The 19,354-nt window shown below is 40.1% G+C and overlaps 1 protein-coding gene across 1 annotated transcript in view; it reads left to right on the forward strand.

Annotated features, from left to right (window-relative positions):
- pdia5 (protein disulfide isomerase family A, member 5) overlaps positions 1-19,354 on the forward strand; it is a 69,000-nt gene that overhangs the window by 40,337 nt on the left and 9,309 nt on the right. Inside the window, exons 11-15 of the mRNA XM_015000369.2 lie at positions 807-943; positions 8,334-8,404; positions 11,007-11,170; positions 12,340-12,470; positions 17,339-17,409. Coding sequence (XP_014855855.1) covers positions 807-943; positions 8,334-8,404; positions 11,007-11,170; positions 12,340-12,470; positions 17,339-17,409 — 574 coding nt within the window. The remainder of the gene's footprint in view (positions 1-806; positions 944-8,333; positions 8,405-11,006; positions 11,171-12,339; positions 12,471-17,338; positions 17,410-19,354) is intronic.

Below are 19,354 nucleotides of genomic sequence, written 5' to 3' on the forward strand. Positions count from 1 at the left end.
TGGACCGATTCAGAACTTTTGACTTTTTGCTGAGTCTAATGCAAACGTCACCCTTGAAAATACCTCCAGACTTTTTTTTTATTTCTGGCTTAGAGAGTAATTAAAGTGGAAGCAGCTCCCATCTGAATACCAGTTTATATTTCAGCCTCATTTGTCAGTTTTATCCATTTTAAAAAAAAAGCTACATTCCTTGAACTTTTCCTCCCACTTTTTTTTTTTGTGATCAAGTTTCAAAAACTTGTATCTTGAATTTGTTTATTAAACAGCTTAAAATGTTGATATTTGGCTCCAAATATTTAGATGCGGGGAATATTTGTCCAGCACTCAGAGGACCGAGCCGAGTGTGAGACGGACGCTTCGGTCGAACTCGAGGGCTTCGGTTACATTACTCTTTTGTTTGTAAATGCTGTCCAGCCGCATGTGGTTTTTGAAGAAAACCATTTTTTTTTCTTTTACAATGATGTTTTATTTGCGTACTTGTTCAGGGAGTATATTGTTTATATCACTGTCCACTCAATTCTGGCGCTGCAGCACTGGTTCCTGTCATCGAGATGGGGCCGCTTAGTTTGTGTGCGTGCGTGCGTGCGTGCGTGCGTGCGTGCGTGCGTGCGTGCGTGCGTGCGTGTGTTTTGACACATTGGGTGGAGTGTAGGTTACAGCTGTGTTTGATTCTTTTCTTTTTCTCTTTTATACATATATCTACATATTTTGTTCATACAGAAAACAGACCAGCTGGATTTAATCTGCTTTGCAAAATGGCTCCCGGTCCGTGTCCTTATGCTGTCTTCTTTCCCGTGGTGTTGCAGCCCTCGGCCCCCGCAGCCAAAGACTCCGGAGGTGCCGTGGTCGGAGACGGACTCGCCGGTCTTCCACCTGACCGATGAGTCCTTTGACAGCTTCCTGGAGGAACATCCTGCGGCCCTGGTCATGTTCTATGCCCCCTGTGAGTAATACAGCATGAAAACACAAAGAAGAGAGGGAGGAAAGAAAAAAAAAAGCACTGCCCATTAGTGTGAAAGTAATAAATCAGTTGCAAGGAAACATCTTTCACTTTTCTTCACCTACTGGCTCTCTCTGGGTTTTGCTCTGTAATACTAGAAGCAGTTGTTCTTCTTTGACCGAGGCACTTGATTGTCATCTACGTTCAGTGCGGAACGGTTCTTCACATTTGCATTTCAACCAATATTTGTACTGATCACAGATTTTGTAAAGCTTTGATCTGCCAATACCAGTTTTAAGTTATTCCTATTTCCCTGGAAGGACTTTTACTCTTTGAGGCCAAAGTTTCAAATCTCCACCTGGATATTTTTGCTTCTTTTCATTGTACAAAGTTCTTTAAATGTCATGTGAGTAAATGAATTTGCCTATTTCTCTATAACAAATGGAACTAGCAAGTTCTTTTTCAATTTACCGGCTATTAAAAGATTGTTTAATCCGATTAAACTGAAGTAAACAGGTTTTTCCAAAGGGTTTAGATTGTGTGACGCAGTGAAAGCAGACCACATCAGCTGAACGTGTCCCCCAGTCGATTGAAGTCTACTGCACTATGACCTTTAGTCTCTCTTCTTCTGTCGTTAAATATTCAACATTCCTTCATTGGAAGCCAACAGGGATAAAAGAGCCAAGAATCGACATCCTTTTGATGCGTCTTGTGCTTTAAAACTCCACGCTTAGCGTCTCCTGCTTTTGTGCTAAACTTTTTGACAGTCTGAAAATTGTCTCATCTTTTTTTTTTACTTTCCCTCCACCAGCAGCCCTCATTGTGCAACAGAGTGCATAGTATTATCTTGAGAATTTTTTTTTTAGCAGTAAAAAATGTGCAGCATCCAGTCAAGAGGAGCTTCTCGCTCCTTCCTGCCATGGAAAACATTCTTCGTGCAGTTTTCCCGTGGGTTCAGCCGTTATTTAGTCACACTGATAACATCATTTCGCTGTCATGCGAGTTTCTGAAGTTGGAACCAAAGGAAGGACTAGAAATAGGGGGGGGAGGACAAACTCAAAGCCAGACCAAACGCAGGGAATTCGGAGCGAAAACGCTATCCATCACATACGAACCCCTCTACATCCCTGCACATTGCACCTCATTGTCGCCATATGGTTCATATAAGCCCGCTTGTTGTTTCTGCACATGCTTTACATTTCCATTCAGGCACCACACACTGTTGTTACGCAGAACTCTGTGACCCTGCCAGACTTTTTCCAACTTCCAGACACGACTTACTTTGATCAAACCCTCCTCCTCCTCCTCTTTGTTGGGGAGCTTTCCATTCTTCTTGTTGTGACATATAGCTATAAATTATTGATAAAGAAATTCACATTAAGTTAGACAACAACATCTTAATCACGATGCAGATATTTCTGGATGATCTTTTCTTTTACGCAAGTCTTGCACATCACCTCCCCACCATCAGTTCTTTCAGTCTCTATCCTGACACATAACAAAAAACAGCCACTCAAGTTCAAGCCTCAACAAGGATCTAACAAGTTTATTTGGAAAAAAAAACTGACATTTTCACATATAATTTTGTGCTTTTGGTAGCTTCCTTCTAAAAGCAATGAGCCCCACTCAGAAATCAAACACGCACATTTTCCACTGACGTACAGAAAATTGATCTTTATGTTAGATTCAGTTATTAGAGCAGAGCTACTTACTACTAAATGAAATTGTTTTAAAAAAAAAAACATTTTTGTTTTTCATTTTTGTGTTTCCTGTGTCCAGAAAAGTTCAGGCTGCTGATTTTTTAATGATCTTTTTTGCCCCTACGGTCTTCCAGATCCCCCTTTTGGTTGAGATTTTGGTCCCAAATCAACACTTGATTATCGCAGTTGAATTTTGTGAATTGTCCAGGTGGGGACAGATCGGGGTCAGATGTCAAACTAACGACGAGTCCTATTCATGCAAGAATCAGGCTGGGAGTTTTATGGCAACTAATTTCTCTATGAAATTATTTTATTTGTTTATTTCAAACAAGTTTAAAAAAATAAAACAAGAGCAGTCAGTGGGCCAGAGAAAAACATGTGCATACATAACCAAGAACAAAATATTTAGTTTATCACTACTTTTCTGTTCAATCCTACCCCTTATCTCAATTTAATTAGATATATTACCTACTGACTTGTATCAAAATGTGTCAATTAAACCATGTTATAATGTTCAGTATAAACGGATGTCACTCACACAACTAGTCCTCACTCCTTTGCTTTGGTTTAAGTCGTAGATCATGACTGTTTGGAGAGAAAATACCTAAGAATGGAAATTTGTTGCCGATAAAACTAAATATTTGCGTCATGGGTTCCTGCTGTTGGTGTTTAGACAAAGAATCATTTCGCCACAAACCGCTGGTTTCCTTCCAGGGCCGTTTTGCGTGTAGCAAAAATGATCACATCACTTCAGCTTTCAGAGGTCACTGACAGGGTGACCAAAATCATGGTGCATTATTTTTTTCCTCCCTTCTCTCTCTCTCCCTCCCCCCCTCTCTATTTTTAGCCTAAATGTGCAGAGAAGTGTTTGAGCGAGTGTCTGTTTGAACGATGCTGGAAGCAGATTGCTCCACTCTTTTCCCGCTGCGGTGTCGCAGCTTCACAGATGCCTCCGCTGCACTCGACTCTCCCCCGGAACAGCAGCCAGTCGTAAACACGCTCAGATCAAGGGCAGTCGGCTGAAACGAGCTTCATCAAATACCGCCGGCGCGCGCTCCGTATCCGCGCGCTCCGCGTGCGCGCGCCGGCGGCATATCGAATGCATATTTCACACACCATGACAAAACATTTAGTGCGCACAATTGAGCTGCGTATCTCTTGTTTCCCTCTAATGGAGGCACAGACGCATAGCTGCCCGGTTTTGCTGCTTCGGTGCAGTTTCTTGATGGCTCTGCCGTCAAATTGAGATTAATGTTCTCCCGGCCGACGCGATCGCCTTGCATTTCTGCCCGTTTTCACTGTCCTCTGAGATGCACAGCAGGGGAGCTTTGCGTGGAACTTCTTGTGGGCCTCCAGTTCGGTGCACTGAGGGCGGGCGATTGTGTTCTGGACCAAAACAAAAGTTTCTTTCAGCCCAAGCTATTGATGCACTGAGTGTTGTTTCAAAGCTAATTATAGCTGCATTGTTTGATCACTGGTCACTGGGCCTCATTTCACAGGATTCACAAAGTCTTAAATTCATTCAAATTTCTTAAGTTTATGTTTAAAAAATTGTAAGTTGGCCTTAAATACGTTAATCACAGGTCTTAAGCTTTGTTGTATATTCCAGGGTTTCCCACAGTGTATTATAAGCCTGGCGGGCCTCCTGGCTTTACTTGTGCTGACACCAGGCTTAGCATTAATTTATTCTAGTTTTTTTTTTTTTGATCATTGCCTTTTTCTTTTTTTTTTTTTAAGAATTTGTAGTTGGTGTGTAGGTATTAATCTTCCAGTCTTCCAAAAATGCATAACTATCAAGTGATATTTTCAAATTTCCTGTCAACATTAAACATTTTTTAACTCAAAACCATGGCTGCCGGCTGGATGAATGATGTTCCTAGCGCCCTGAGCGCCGGGCTTAGCAAGTTTTCTGGGGGAAACCTCTATTCTACATAATTAATTTTTACCGTGAAACTTTTCTGTCAGGCAAAAGCTTGAGTCAGACGCAGACATTTTCTGAGCGTCCTGTGACTCGGAATGGTTGAGGCTACCGCTAACTAGCTGCTAATAAACTTTTGCTAGCTAGTTCGCTAGCTTTTTGTGCTTCTATTATTGGAAAGTGTAAATTATCATCAACCTGAACGATGCTACGTGTAATCTAGGCAAAAAAACGAATAAATAAATGCTTTGCACAGCAATATAAAATGTGATTTTCTGATCTTAAATTTTATTCATGATGGTGTTGAAAAGTTCTTAAAAAGTCTTAAATTTGAGTTGGTGAAACCTGCAGAGAAGCTTTTTTACAGGAGGTTTTCCCAACACCTCCTGTAAAACGGCAGAACCTCCTTTTTATTGTAACGTCTCCGTTGTTTTCCGGAGCTTGCATGTTTACTGTTTTGACTCTGATCTCCCCACCACTCTATCAGAATCAGCAGTATCTCACACACACACCCCGCCCCCCCGCTGAGCACGCACCGACGCGCCGCCTGTTCCGAATGCAGAGCAGGCCTGACACAGAGCAAAGGACGGACATTTGGGCTTTCTCTCTTGCTCATCATTTTGAAGGGCCTTTAAAAAAAAAACAAAAAAAAAGCCCTCTGAATCACTTTGCATCTCTGCTGAGCCTCAACACACTCTGCACAAACAAACACCACAGAGGCTTAGTTTAAAGAGACGCAGGTTTCTTTGCCACAACGTGCATTATTCTTGATTTATAGCCTCCACCGGTTCTGCTTATTATACTGAAGAAAGGACTTCCTGAACCGTTATGACAAGGGCAATTTAGCAAGTTCAGAAAAAGTTTGTTTCGTTCTTCTTTCTGGGCAATCTATATATGAAAAAGATGTGTTTTTATTTTAAGATATGTTAGATGCAAGCCCCTAACCAAGGTATTCAGAATCCCCTCTCTCAACGTAAAGACGCATCATCCTTTGGAGGCGATAAAAGCCACAGCATGAAAAGACCACACACACACACACACACGCACGCACACACACACACACACACACACACACACACACACACACACACGCACACACACACACACACACACACAGCATTGCTCAGGGGAGTTGGGGACAGGAAGTCGATGATACAGTTCACCAGAATTGGACAATTACAGTCTGGAAAAATGGCAAAATTGGCAAAGACGATGGGTTTTCTGTAAATCAAAAGCCTCTGCGGACAATAAATCTCAACCTAATGGAGCAAATTTCTGCAGTGGGATGGAAAGAGTTGGTGCCCAGGTGACTCGTATCTCGACGTCAGCATGGACCAAATGGGTCTGGTGCTTTGTTCAAGCTGCTCCACAAAGAATTGAGTCAGTCCTGTAGATGAAAGGGAATTAAACCTAGAACTATAAAGGTGTACCTTGTAAAATGGCCAGCGAGTCTAGATCTCTGTAAAAGCTACATTTGTTTTGCAAATGAGGCAGGTTTTTTTTCTTCTTCTACATTCTTTTAGAGGAATGTATAATTTTACATTTTTTATTCCCCATTTCTGGATTTAACGGTTTTCCTGTTAAACACGGGCCGGTACAACTCTCACTGGATGATAAACTCGCTTTGATGGTATCGCATGCGTTTTTGTAATTATACAATTTTATTAAAACCAATAATTAGCTCTGCCTCTGCTGCAATAATATAAATGTTCATAATTACAGCTGTATGTAAGCAAGGCAAGGACAGAGATGCAGCGGCGCTACAAATAATTATCCACAGCTTTCATGAGAGTCGCACATTTTTCCCCTCATTTCTTGTCTTATAGAGTCGCACTAATTGACCCTTTTGATGATGTTTATTAATAACAGAAGGTTGGTATTAATATTATTTAGTCAGTTTTTCTTGACAAAAAATTTAAAACACCCACATTTGCTTTATTTGGTGGAGCACTCTTGCAGCCAGCTTGACCAGCAGTGCACAGCAAGAGCCCCAAAAAGCTCCAATCACATCCGTTTTGTGACGTCTAATCAACAGGATTTCTAACTGTATGAATATTGTAATTTTCTTTTGAGTATTAGTCGCGAAAAAGGGGAAAAAAGTTGCACTTGACTGTGAAAAGAAGCCTGAAAAATATGGTAAAACGTGATGAGTCAGGCTTATTATCTACTCAGTTTTGTTAGTGAAGTTCACTTCTACTGTCCAGTTAAGTCAAAGCTAAATTGTTAAAAAGGTTTCTATCAATTTGTCATTATTTTCCATCCACATTGCTGCAGCGTCTCCAGGCGAGGGGATTGAATATTTCTGATTGAGGCATGTCTGGTTGTTAGGTCCAAAATAACACTAATAAAAGTACTAGAAAACATATTTCTCCAGTTTTATTTTTGAATCGACGCTCAGTGGTGTTTCCTGTCATCATGCAGATGAAGTTGTCCACTCGGATGGATTGAAGTGTCTGGCCCTGGGCGACGGGAAGCTTCTCAGATCAAGTCATCTCTCACACCGTCTCTACCTCCCCCCCGTCGATCCCCTCGTCCCCCCCAAACCTCGGCTCTCCATGAAGCTAGCTGTAGCGTCAAATCACCGAACTGCCCCCATCCCATAAAAACCTTTTCCCTAATAATGGACGACAAAATCCGGGCTCCAAGTCCCGTTGGGTGTGCCAGAGATATTCCTTTCTCATATATATGAGCAGAAATCTCATCATTAAACTTCCCTGACAGAAAGAGATTTTTGTTTAAGAAAACACAGCTGCATTGATTCGATATGGCATTATAAAGAGTTTCGGAGGGGGGAAAATTACTCACTTCACCACTGCATTACTATTCAGAGGGGCTCCGACGCAACTTTGATTTGATTGGTGAATCAGCATGAGGCCTTACTTCCTGCTTCTTACACTTAAACTTTAATGTCAGAATGTTTACTTGCTGTCTAATCCATCCTGTCTGCTGTTAGACTTGAGTGGAGATGATTCAGGTGGTTGAAAATGTGAATTGATTTTTTTATTTTATTCTTTTATCGTTTCTCATCAGTCATGCACCTGATTCCTTACAGTATCTTACACTGCAAAAACACAAAAAGTCTTACTAAGTATTCTTTGTCTAGTTTCTAGTGCAAATATCTTAGTACACTTAAAATAAGACAAAACTAACTAAAGTAACTTCTCAGCAATTTTTACACTCTTTTATGACAAAGTGCTTGTTCTATTGGCAGATTGTTAGTTTCTTTTTCATTAATATTGAGGAATAATTTGCTTAAAACAAGCTCCTATGTCTCCCTGAAAAATTAGGAATTTTATTCATCTCGTTAAAAACTAAACTAAAATACAATAGGGAAAAAAAAATACAAATCAAAGAAATGAAAGGCAGCAGAAAGACGAAAAAAATCTTATACCTGTCCTTTTATCCCAAAAATGTATTTAAAAAATAGACATTTACAAAAAGCAAAACTAAACAAAAACATCAACTCAAAAAAATAATTTGTATGGATTCACATTATTCTATTCTACTTGCAAGTTAATCTTGTCTAATTTCAATTGTCGAGGATATTTGCAATTGAATCTAGGACCAAAGTTACTTGGTAGGATTTTGTCCTTTTTTTTTGTTGTCGTTTCAAATTAAGAAATAGTTCCTTTAAATTCTTTCACGTGTGTGACTGACTAGCGCGGAAGGTTTTGTTCCCGATGTTCTGTTGTTTACTGTAACTTTATTGATTAACGCTCCAGCTGAACGAAACCCATCTGTTTGGCCGTAACGTGTGTTCTCTGGGATCCTGCAGGGTGCGGCCACTGCAAGAAAATGAAGCCAGAGTATGACGACGCGGCCGAAGTGCTCAACAAAGCCACAGATGTAAGTTTCTGGAACTCTGTTTACATGAGAGCTGCATGCGTGTCCGTGAGCGTTTTGTCCTTCGCACTCCGCATCCCGACTTGCGTGACGTAGCTGCGCCTCACGAACAGATCGTGATTGGCCCTCCTCCTTCGCCTGCGGTTGTTGGCTGCTGCAGGTGGCACGTTGGGTCAGTGCAGCAGCCTGGTTCTGGATGTGTTTCTGATTAGTCGGGTGTGGTTCTTCTCTCTCTCTCTCTGTCTCTCTCTGTCTCTCTCTCTGTCTCTCTCTGTCTCTCTCTCTGTCTCTCTCTTTCCCACTGTTTTCTGTTTAAACCTCACACTCCCAAACCTGGGCCCGGGCCTGCAGAGGTCGGTCCAGCCCGTTGACCTCATCCCTGAGTGCTGCTCTGCCCCACGCTTGGCCTTTGTCCTTGTGGCTCTGTGCCCAGCCCTGGAGGCCAATAGCAAAGTCCTGCCTATTATCTAATATTAATGGAGAGGAGCTGCTCTCACCCTGAGCTCTTAGAATCCAGTGTATAACTCAGTTTTGTTTACTTGATTTTATTTTCTTGCTTTGAATGTGTTGGGCTGTACTTTGAAATTTGATTTCACCTTCATTTTGAGTGTACTATGTGTGAAAACATTTGCAGAGTTGCACAGCTTGAACTCCCTAATCTGCTTGAAATGCTTAATTTATCACTCAGGCTTCCTTTCTTTACTCAACAGGCCTTCAGCGTTATATGTCCATTCAATCTTTCCAGATTTTCTCCCAGTACAAAACTGGAATGAATGTCGTTGGGATTTTTTACAACATATTGTTCTATTCCATCAATACTGTGAAACAAAAAGGGAATTATTAATTGATTTCCTATTCTTTTGCTTTTTTTTGTTGTTTCACCAGTAAGTTTCACCACTTATAAAGAGCGGAGACGTCTGTCATTTTTATCGTAGGTACACCTCAACTGCGAGAGACAAAATCTAAAAAAAAAAAAAAAAAAGAAACATCCAGAAGATCACACTGTAACTTTTAAGTAATTTAGCATTTTATTACATTAAATAAGCATTTTAATACCAGTGGGAAAATAGAAGTGAACATTTGGTGCTCAAACCTTTTATTTCCGAGTTCAGAGGTTGGTTCTTCCTCTTCCTGTCGGTTCTTCCTGCGGTTTTGTCGCTACTTCTCCACACGTCTTCTCCAGATCGTTCAAGGTTTTCGGGGCTGTTGCTATAGGCAACACAGAGTTTTAGCTTTGGTCTTTCCTTTCCACTTTACATTTAAAAGGTGAAAACATTCACTTTTTTGAAGTCACTGTAGGAAGTACAGTCATATGAAGCTTTGTGACTGCATGTCACGATGAGCCCCACACGGGTTTTCTGCGTTTGCTTTCAAACTACCAGCTGGCTTCTTACACGAGGCCCCGGGAGTTTAAAATGGAGGTCCTGAAGGGAAGCGCCGTTCATGCCAGACTAGCTGAAACATGACAGCTGAAGTGGAGAATTCACAGAAGTGGTTGTGAAATCTGTGGGGCGAAAGTAAGAGTGAGCATTGAAAACACAGGCAGCAGAAAGCGTCATATCAAAATGCGATGCAGACGCCGAGAATTACGACAATTTTCCCCAGAACATTCACGGCCAGACGAGCGTCCTCCTTCGGGGTGGAGGGGGGGAGAAAACCAGCACAGTGCAAACAGATGTAGCAAAGAAGAAAAAATATTAAATGAAAATATGAAAGAAAATGATAGAACGTGTCCTAATAAAAAGTGACCAGCGGTTTGTTGTTACACAGAGCTTTTTGTGTCTTTGTTTGGAGCGCCATGGACGTCTTTGAGAACGTGTCTAAATAAACGTTTCCAGACAACTCCCATTCAGGTTCATGGAGAAGAGCAGAAGAGAGTTCCTGCTTTGGAGAAGTTTTAAAAAAAAAACTGGAGTTACTGATCATCACTCCGTAACAAATCGCTAAAAGAGGAAAAATAGACGATTGAGTCGGTGTCTGTCTTTCACCTGTACATGGATTTCCTCCATTCATATACAGTATTTTTTTGCAAATGTTACAACTAAGTTTTGAGTCTGTTACAACTCACCCTGCCTAAGTGGTAACATGTTGAAGTAAGTTTTGGAAAATTGCACTGCTCTATTTTTCATTTCATTGTTTTGTAAAAATAACAATAGCCTCACTGCCCTCCTACGGTTTGCTTTGTTTTCTGTTGGTTTGTATTCTTGAAGCAAATTTCCTTTCCACTAATTGTAGACGCATTGCTTTGCTCCGCGCGGCGTCACACCGAGCTGGTTATCGTAAAAATCTGCTTGCTGCTTCTGGAAAGTATCTCATTATTCCTCTATCTGTTCTTCAATCTGAGTCTGACTTTGAATTAATCTTATTCAAACCAGCGTCCAAAACATTAAGCCATCGTTGACATTTCTTCCCGTTCTTGCGCTTTGCATCATTTGTGTAACATCTACTGCCTTTCCACTCCTTGTATTTCTGTTGCTGCAATTTATCTTCTGCAAACCTTTCTGCAGCTCCAGCCTACTGTACTAAATTACCAATACAGATGTCAGTCCTTGCAGCAGACGTCTAAAAGTGATGATTTGACTCGGATGTTGCTTCTCCTCTGCAGAGCCCCGGCGTGCTGGCGGCAGTCGACGCCACGGTGCACAAGGCTGTGGGAGATCGCTTCAAGATCTCCGGTTTCCCCACCGTGAAGTACTTTGAGAAAGGGGAAGAGAAGTACACGCTCCCACACCTCCGAAGCAAAGACAAGATCATCGAGTTCATGCACAAGTGAGTCACTGGCTCGACACACTTAGCGAGACGTCGACTCTTCACCTTTTGTCTAATGGACGCGTGTTCCGAGTCGAGCCTCGGCTTTTAAGGGGTCGGTGTGAAATGCGCCGACGTAGCCGGCACCGACACTCCGTGTCTGGTTAGTGCAGGCGTAACAAACACATTATCTGTTGCGTTTGTCATGAAATGATAATGGCAGTAGTTACATTCATTAAAGCGCTGGAAATGCCAACTTGTTTCTTTAAGGCATCTCGTTATATTATCACAAACTTTTAAGAGTTAAATCACTCCTGGAGTGAAACTGTGGTTTGAATGTGTATCCATAAAAAGCCTTAAATTCACATATCCAAACGAAGGTCTGAGAGTTGTCCTTAAATAATCACACATCTTACGTTTGTCCTGGCAGGTCTACTTTATCTTGTACAAAACAAACAAAACAAAAAACAAACGCAGTTTGTTTTTCTCATGAGGCTTTTCTGTCAGGCCACAAAGTTTGAGTTGGACTCGGGCGTCTTCACTGCACTCTTAGACTCAAGGCGGTTGAGGCTACCGCTTGCTAGCTGCTGTAAACCCTTTGCTGCCTAGCTAGCTTTTTTTTTTACATCTATTATTGGTAAGTGTAAATTATCTGCAGTTGTATTAGCCACTTGCTCACTTCTGTTGCCAGGCTAGGTGCATTCAGGGAAAAAAAACAACAACTCGGCACTACAATATAAATATACCATTTCCTTTTTTACATTTCTGTCATGATACTGGTCTTAAATTTCCTTCATACTGGTCTTAAATGGTCTTAAATCTGTCAGGAAACCTGCAAAAATCCTCTTTTTTTACAATTGGTGTATAAATAATCATTTTTTAAAAAAATGTTAAAACATAAATGTCAGTAGTTTTTTAATTTTGTGTCATTTCTAAACATCCCTTGATCAAACTTTCTGGTGTGAAAATATTTCCCCCATTACATATATCTTCTATTTATGTTGTTTTTTTTTAATGTCAAATAATTTCAATATCACACTTAAGATAACTTAAAAACATGTACAAAATACACATTTTAAATATTGACGTGCTTTGTTCCTGTATATCCGCTAACAGACTACTGACTAACGCGTTAAAACAGGACTGTTGCTGTCATGACGGTACTTCATGAGCTGCTTTTATCTCCGCAGTCCCCAGGCTCCTCCGCCACCAGAGCAGTCCTGGGAGGACAGGCCCTCCAGTGTCAGCCATCTTGGCTCAGAGGATTTCAGAGAAGCGCTGAAGAAGAAGAAGCATGCTTTGGTCATGTTTTATGCTCCCTGTAAGACATTTTTATTACATTTTGTTTTTTAGTTCTCTCAACTCTCCCTGATATACTGTCTGCATAATGTATTCAGAAGTAAAAGCCGTTCCTACAGCCTGACATTTGGAAAACGCATCGGGTGGAATCGCAGCTCTGTTTTTGGTGCGATCATGTTCTGTTTTTAAACCGGTGTCCATATGCGCCTCAGAGGCTCTCACCTCTCTGCAGCGCGTACGTCAGCTCCACCTAATCCACAGGGAGGACAAGGAATGACTCGCGTTTCTGAGAATAGATTTCAGGATTCAACAGTTTAAAAGGCTGTCTCTAATAAGTGCTTCAGGAAGGTCTTGAAATATGAAAAAAATAACCCTGGAAATCTCCTTTAGCTGTCTAGGAAATACAGAATTGCCTTCAAACATGCAGCCTTAGATAAGAGCATTGTTTTATTAATGTTTTAAAAGTAATTCTCGTTTTGTTGTGGTGGAAAAATCTGAGATTTCAGTCTCCGGCAGCCTGTCATTTTACGACAGTTTGTGAACTGAATAAAATGTGCCAAAGTTAAAGGTTGGATTAATTTATTTTAAGAGATACAGGAAACAATTTCTTCGCCGGCTGCCGAGAGACTTATCTGTATCTGCAAAAACGTAATTACATTTTCACATGAACCTGACTGGCTGCAGGAAAAGACCATGATTAGATTCAAACACTTCATCCTTTCTACAAAAAAAAAAAAAAAAAATCAGCAGGTTAAGAAAGGACAGCATTTTTAAACAATAGAAAAAGAAAATAACCATTCATAAAATCCTCTCACAGACGCATGATGCTCCTGCGCTTCTATGCATTTGTTTGCACTTTGTTTCTGATTTTCGGACTTCAAAGTCGGAGGCGGCGGGCCGGCCAGGCTGCTTCCTCTGCCGGTTCTTTGGTGTTCTACAAAGGAAGGGTCCAGATGCACATCAAGCAGCATCGGCGCGCTGTCACGCCTGCCCGCCCACGCCACCTGCATCCTGCTCGCCGGGTTCTGATCGGTTCACAGGCTTCTCTTGATTAAGATTCAGATGAAACGCAGCAGACACTAGCTAATAAATCAAAGTTAGCGACGTTTGAAAAGCAGAGCAGAAATCTTCTACGTTTTACTGCATGTGCATGTGATCACCTAGCTGTCTGCGGTTGCGACATCCGGAGAAGCAACGGTTAAATTTGGTGTTTTGTTCTTACTGAATGCGTTTCTGAGGCAGTTTTTGGAGCTTTTCATGGATTATGACAGAAAAGTATGAGACAGTTTTAGCAAATATGTAAAAAAAACAACAAACATTTCTTATAAAAGCTAAATGCTGCAGCTTTAACTTTTTGGCCAACATGAAAATGGTTAGTTTTATAACCCTGTGCAAAACGGTGATGCACAGTGGCGGCAGCAGCAGCATGGTGTACAAATAACATAAAATGTTGGGTCATGGAGGCTTGATGCATACTTTTTAGATTTTTCGTATATATTTTTTTTTCTTACAATTTATAATTATGCTCCACTTTATAATGGTATATCACATAAAATCCCAATAAGAAACTTATTAAAACTTTCGATCTTTATGGGACAAAATGTGAACGTTCAAGGCGTATGAATGCTTTCGCAAGGCGAAAAAGTTACAGAAGAGTAAAAATGATGATCGCTTTCACTGAAAGGGGTCATTTTTTTAACTCGAGGGTAGTTTGTAAAATCTACTGAAGACTAAATAAACCTCAAGTGCTCTTGTTTAATAATTTTTCTTGAAAAACTAAATGTAGTGTCTCAGTTTTTGTCTGCTCTAAGATATTTCCTAAATGAGAATCAAAGAGTTTAGTCTGCTGCTTGTTCGAAAGCAGGTTGCTGAATACTTACAGTTCGGATATTTTATCGACGTTGGTTAGCAGAGACTATTAAAAGGATTTGTTATGACTTGATAATATTGACATTAATATCAAGCGTGAGGATATTTACAACGTAGAGCAGGCTGGTCTTTCTCGTTGTCGTGCTTCGTAATGTTTTATTTTTTACTTTGACGCAGTCATAAAGTAAACTGCACAGCATCGATATTTGCTGTTGACTTCTGGTTAGTTACGTTGCTGCTGGCTTTGGAAAAATAATGCATCATTTCTTTCTTTTAAATGATTTTTAATCACGTACTGATGCTTTTTTTGTTGGTTTATTTAGGTTTTATCTATAGCAAACTTGAGCTGATGTATGTGTATTTATAGTTTCTAATGTCGAATCCAACCAGCTTATGTGGACTAATTAGACTACAAGTGGCCATTTATAAAAACGAACATTACTTTTGTTAAAAACAAACTGTGTAAATCATCTTCTACGGGTTAAGAAAAAAAGAGAAAAATTAGCTTAAAAAAACCCAAACAGTAGATCATCGCAGCAGCTACGCTTGTACCTATAATTTGCTTCTCCCAGCCAAAAACTGAGCACTTCATTTTATTTTATTTATTTATTTATTTTTGCCTCAATAATTAAACGGGTCTCTAGTCCTCAGGCAACTCATCACTAAAGTAAAAGAGCCGTTCTATACGCTACTTATGCATTAAGATGAGGCTTTGTTTTTATTTGCCCAATAATCATTAGGGACCGTCGGCTTAGTAATGGCTTGGTCAGTTAATTAAAACAGTTTGATTCATTAAACGTGTAAGCTGTTCGATGCGCCTCTGCGGCCGGCGTCTTCACGCGAAATGAAAAAAAAACAAAAAAACTAACAAACTAAGGCTAATTCTGATAATGGAAAAGGCAGGTAAACGAGTGCATTTAGAATGTGAGCTTCTACTAACAGAAGACCTTTGAGTTGTTTTTACAGTTCAGTAAAGAACCTGTTGTGTTGAGACGTTATTTATTGCAGCAGCTTAACAGAATAACACAAGCGGCGCAGAACAGAAGCGTCGTTTCATCATCGCCACGCTGACATTAAACGTGAATGTCACGTCTGAAGTTTGATATTGTTTTAGTGAGCTGTGACGCTGATCTGGTGTTGGGGAAATTTAAATGCACTACATGGTTACTTACATGGTAGCTTAAAGGGGAAGTTTATTTCTATTGTAGTCATTTTGGATAAAACCTTGCACTTTAAGATTTTTCTGAGACTTTAAGATGGAACAAACTGTGTCTTTTTGTGTTGTTGTTTTTTTTTACCCACAATGCCTCATCAAGACATTATGGATATAAAAAAAAAAGTGAAACCCGGATTGAGGAGTGTAAAAGGAGAAAACCACCCAAACACAGTCATTCAAACATATTAGCATTTTTTAAGCTGTTGTATGATCTAAGCGTGGACTGAAATATTAACTTATTCTCCTGCAAAGAAATCTGTTTTTGCTTTATTTGCAAATGCTTTCATTCTGAAAATAATTAGCAAAAGATGTTTTGTGAAATAAGCCAAAAATTCGTAAATTAAGGTAAAGATTCTCGTAAAGAAAAAGTTTTGGGAATTTGTAAAAGAAAAACAGGCAATTTTGCAAGTGGATTAGTTTAAAAGAATCGACATTTATTGACAAAAAGCATCGTGCTGTGTGTTGAAGTAAAATTATAAAACGATTCTCAGAATAAAACCAACTTCAAAAGTCATTCAAAGACCCACTGATAACCTCATATGAAAAAAATAAATAAATAAACCTCAACATGAGTAATAAAAACAAAAATCCTGTCAGCACTGATCCAAATCAAATTTGGATTGAACAAATTAATTTGCGGGATAAATTCTGTATAGTATTTTGAATGCCATTGTTTTTATTTCATAGATGAGAAACGTCCACAGGCTCTTTGGCTAAAAATAAAAAATTCGTAGATCCAGTTTTCTTTTTCTCAGTTTGAAAACTATGCTCAGCATAGCAACCCACGGAAGAAAATGTATCCATCTTCTTTTTGCAAAAGTTTTGATCTTCTTTATTTTTTAAAACCTAAAAATAAAATAATAGTGATAAACTCTTTTAAAGAGAAATGGAGAATATTTTTCAAAAATTATTAATTTCTGCTGCACTCCGCTACATATACATATGTTCCTTATATCTACATTTACTGACCTCTCTGAATGAGTTTACCGACTACAAGCTTTTAACAACTCAGTGTAAACAGGTATATTACTTCAGATTTATATTTAAAAAAAAAATAATCTAAGTAGACTTTAAGGAAATATTTGGCTCTTTTATAACTTAAAACGGCAAACTGTGTACATTTCCATTAATGTGAAAGTATTATAAGCGCCTGTCTGTCGTGTGCTGACTGGATCGGTAATTTACTCCTACCTCTCCACGCAAAAAGCTTTTATGTCAAACTGCCTGTTGACATATATAATACCCTCCTCAAGATGCGTCCTCGCTTTTATTTCACCTCTTAACATTTCTGACAGTTTGATGATAATGAACAGAAGAGAAGATCTGCGTACTTGACATTAACAAGAAGGGAACAAAACAAACGAGCCGTGCCCACAGAATGCCAAGCTTCAGCCGCAGCTGAAGGCAGAAGACGTGTTATTAGCAAACGGGCTGTTAGAGAAACACACCGGGTTTGCATTTTGTTGCTGGAATCCAAAGAAATCCTCCTGATTATTGTATATTTTATGTGATTTAATGTGCAACTGATTATATTTTCCTCCACCTTTTTGGAGGTTGGCGAGATTCCTGTAAAATGTTTGCTGATTTAGTGCGTGAATAACGAATGCAGGGTGTAGCCAGAGAGCTGGTGTTTGGGGGGGGGTTTGCCAACAGTGAGGAATGCTCGAGTCTATATGGCAACAAATGTATTTATATGGGAAAACATAATTTCCTCACTGATTTTCCGTTTAACCCCTACATGTCAATATTTTATGAATCTATAGGTATGAGCTGTAACTTTCTCCTGCCTGTTTCATTCCCTTCAGGGTGTCCACACTGTAAAAACGCCGTCCCTCACTTCACCACAGCAGCAGAGCTCTTTAAGGAGGACCGCAAGGTTAGTTTTCCTTTTCACAATTTTAAATCCATATAGTTGAGTGATGAGCGGTTATGTTGTAAAAAAAAAAAAAAAAAAGCTGGCATAATTATTATGTTTTTTTGTAATGTTAAACTGGAGGAAGTAGAGTCGCCCACTTGCGAATTTCCTCTGTTTCGTTTTTTCTTTTGGATCATAAACAAACTTTAACATCAGAGAGAGTTCAGCAAATATAAATATAATTCCACTGTTAAATCGTCATCATAACTCAACAACAATGAGCAGAAATGGGATTGAATGTGAGAGTTCAATGACAAAACCTCTTCCAAAAACCATCTTGACGAGTCCCATGACTTTTGGTAAAATATTATAAGGACTGATGAGATAAATGCATCTTGCTGCGTTTGATGTGAACTAAAACAAAAGCATTTGAGAGAAAGAACACCACGCTAACGCGAAGCTGGTAATGAATCTGGAGCTGCTTTAGTGGCACAGGAACTGGGTGACTCACCTAGTTAGTAAAACCAAGGGTTATGCGCTTCTCCCAGAAAGTCCTGAAGGAGAATATTCAACCATAATCATCTGACCTGTTGCCCTCGGTGACAAAATTGGTTATTTTCTCAATTGGCAGAGTATTTTTCTGCATATAGATCAGAGTTGAGTTTAATTTCTTGTTTTCCTTAATAAATGAAGTTATTTTAAAAAAACAAAAAAAACCCAGCTTTTTGTATGTCTTCAGCTTATCTTTAAAATGACTGATGGTTTCAAATGTGAGTGTGATACAAAGCAGTTCTGAAGGGCAATATTACATCACCCGTGATGAGGAATTACAGAACTGAACTACTCAGTTCTAAGCCTGTTTGGTGCTTTTATGTGGTGTATGCTGCTTTCTGGGAATGCAGGAATTCACATTTGCCTGGTCAGCACTCTGAACACTTTTAGCTTCCGAAATGGTTTTATGGTGCGTTCACACCAAACGCGCTATGCACGTCAAAAACACATCCTACGCTTCAAGTTCCACTCGTTACCCTTCTTTGAATGCAGACGCTCGGCATTTTGCTCTACACCTCGCGTTTCGCGCGTCTGGCTTGCGTTCAAGGACTGTAGGGAGACGCGTCAGACGCGTCGGCTTCAGCCGCAGCTTTCCGTTGGACGCGTCAAACGGTTCAAATCGCGCCTTTACGGCCTTCGACGTGCCTCCACATAGATGGGCCCGACGCTCAAAACGCGTTTGGTGTGAACGCAGCATACGTGAGAAAAATCTAATTTTGACCTGCCAAACAACTGGCTTTTCTGTACAACTTTCCAGTAGCCATGTTACGTAATTGCAGGTTTTTCATTATTACACAAAAATCGCCCGAGTTCCACTCGAACGTAAACGATTTTCTTTTTTTGCTGTTTTTAAATTGTTCTAGGGCGCAACATCGTCCGTTCCTAATATTTCTCTCTACATGGCAGTCAGGAGAATGATCACTTTGTTCCACCCCAGGCCGTTTCATAAGATGTTTTGCCCGTTTGGGGGTTTGAAGGTTATTGGAGGTTCATGCAGTCGCAACAGGATATGCTCATCTTTCATCATCTCCATTCCGTCTCATTACCGTTCGTTCTGGGCCGTGTGTCCTTACGCCCTCCCCCTGCCACCAACCCACCCACTTCTTCTCGTCGCTGTTAATAAGCTCAGACTGCCTGGGTTTATTTCCAAACCTTCCCAACTCCGTGACTCACCCACTCTCTCTCTCTCTCTTTCTCTCTCTCTCTCACTCTCTCACACACACTGAGAAGACAAAAGGGTCGTATCTCACAATTCTCATCGCAACAATCTATCATCTGAAACTGAGAGTGGGGGGGCGAATAAAAAAGAAAAGAATCGAATGTATTTTGGCTGTAAAGCTGCGTGAAGAGGTTTGACATTAATTGCTCGGTGAGCTCAGGCGATGTTATGATCTCATTTGTTGGAATTTTTCAA

This window comes from Poecilia mexicana, unplaced genomic scaffold, assembly GCF_051168715.1.
Source record: "Poecilia mexicana isolate PSO_F unplaced genomic scaffold, ASM5116871v1 scaffold_2, whole genome shotgun sequence".
Taxonomy (NCBI): domain Eukaryota; kingdom Metazoa; phylum Chordata; class Actinopteri; order Cyprinodontiformes; family Poeciliidae; genus Poecilia; species Poecilia mexicana.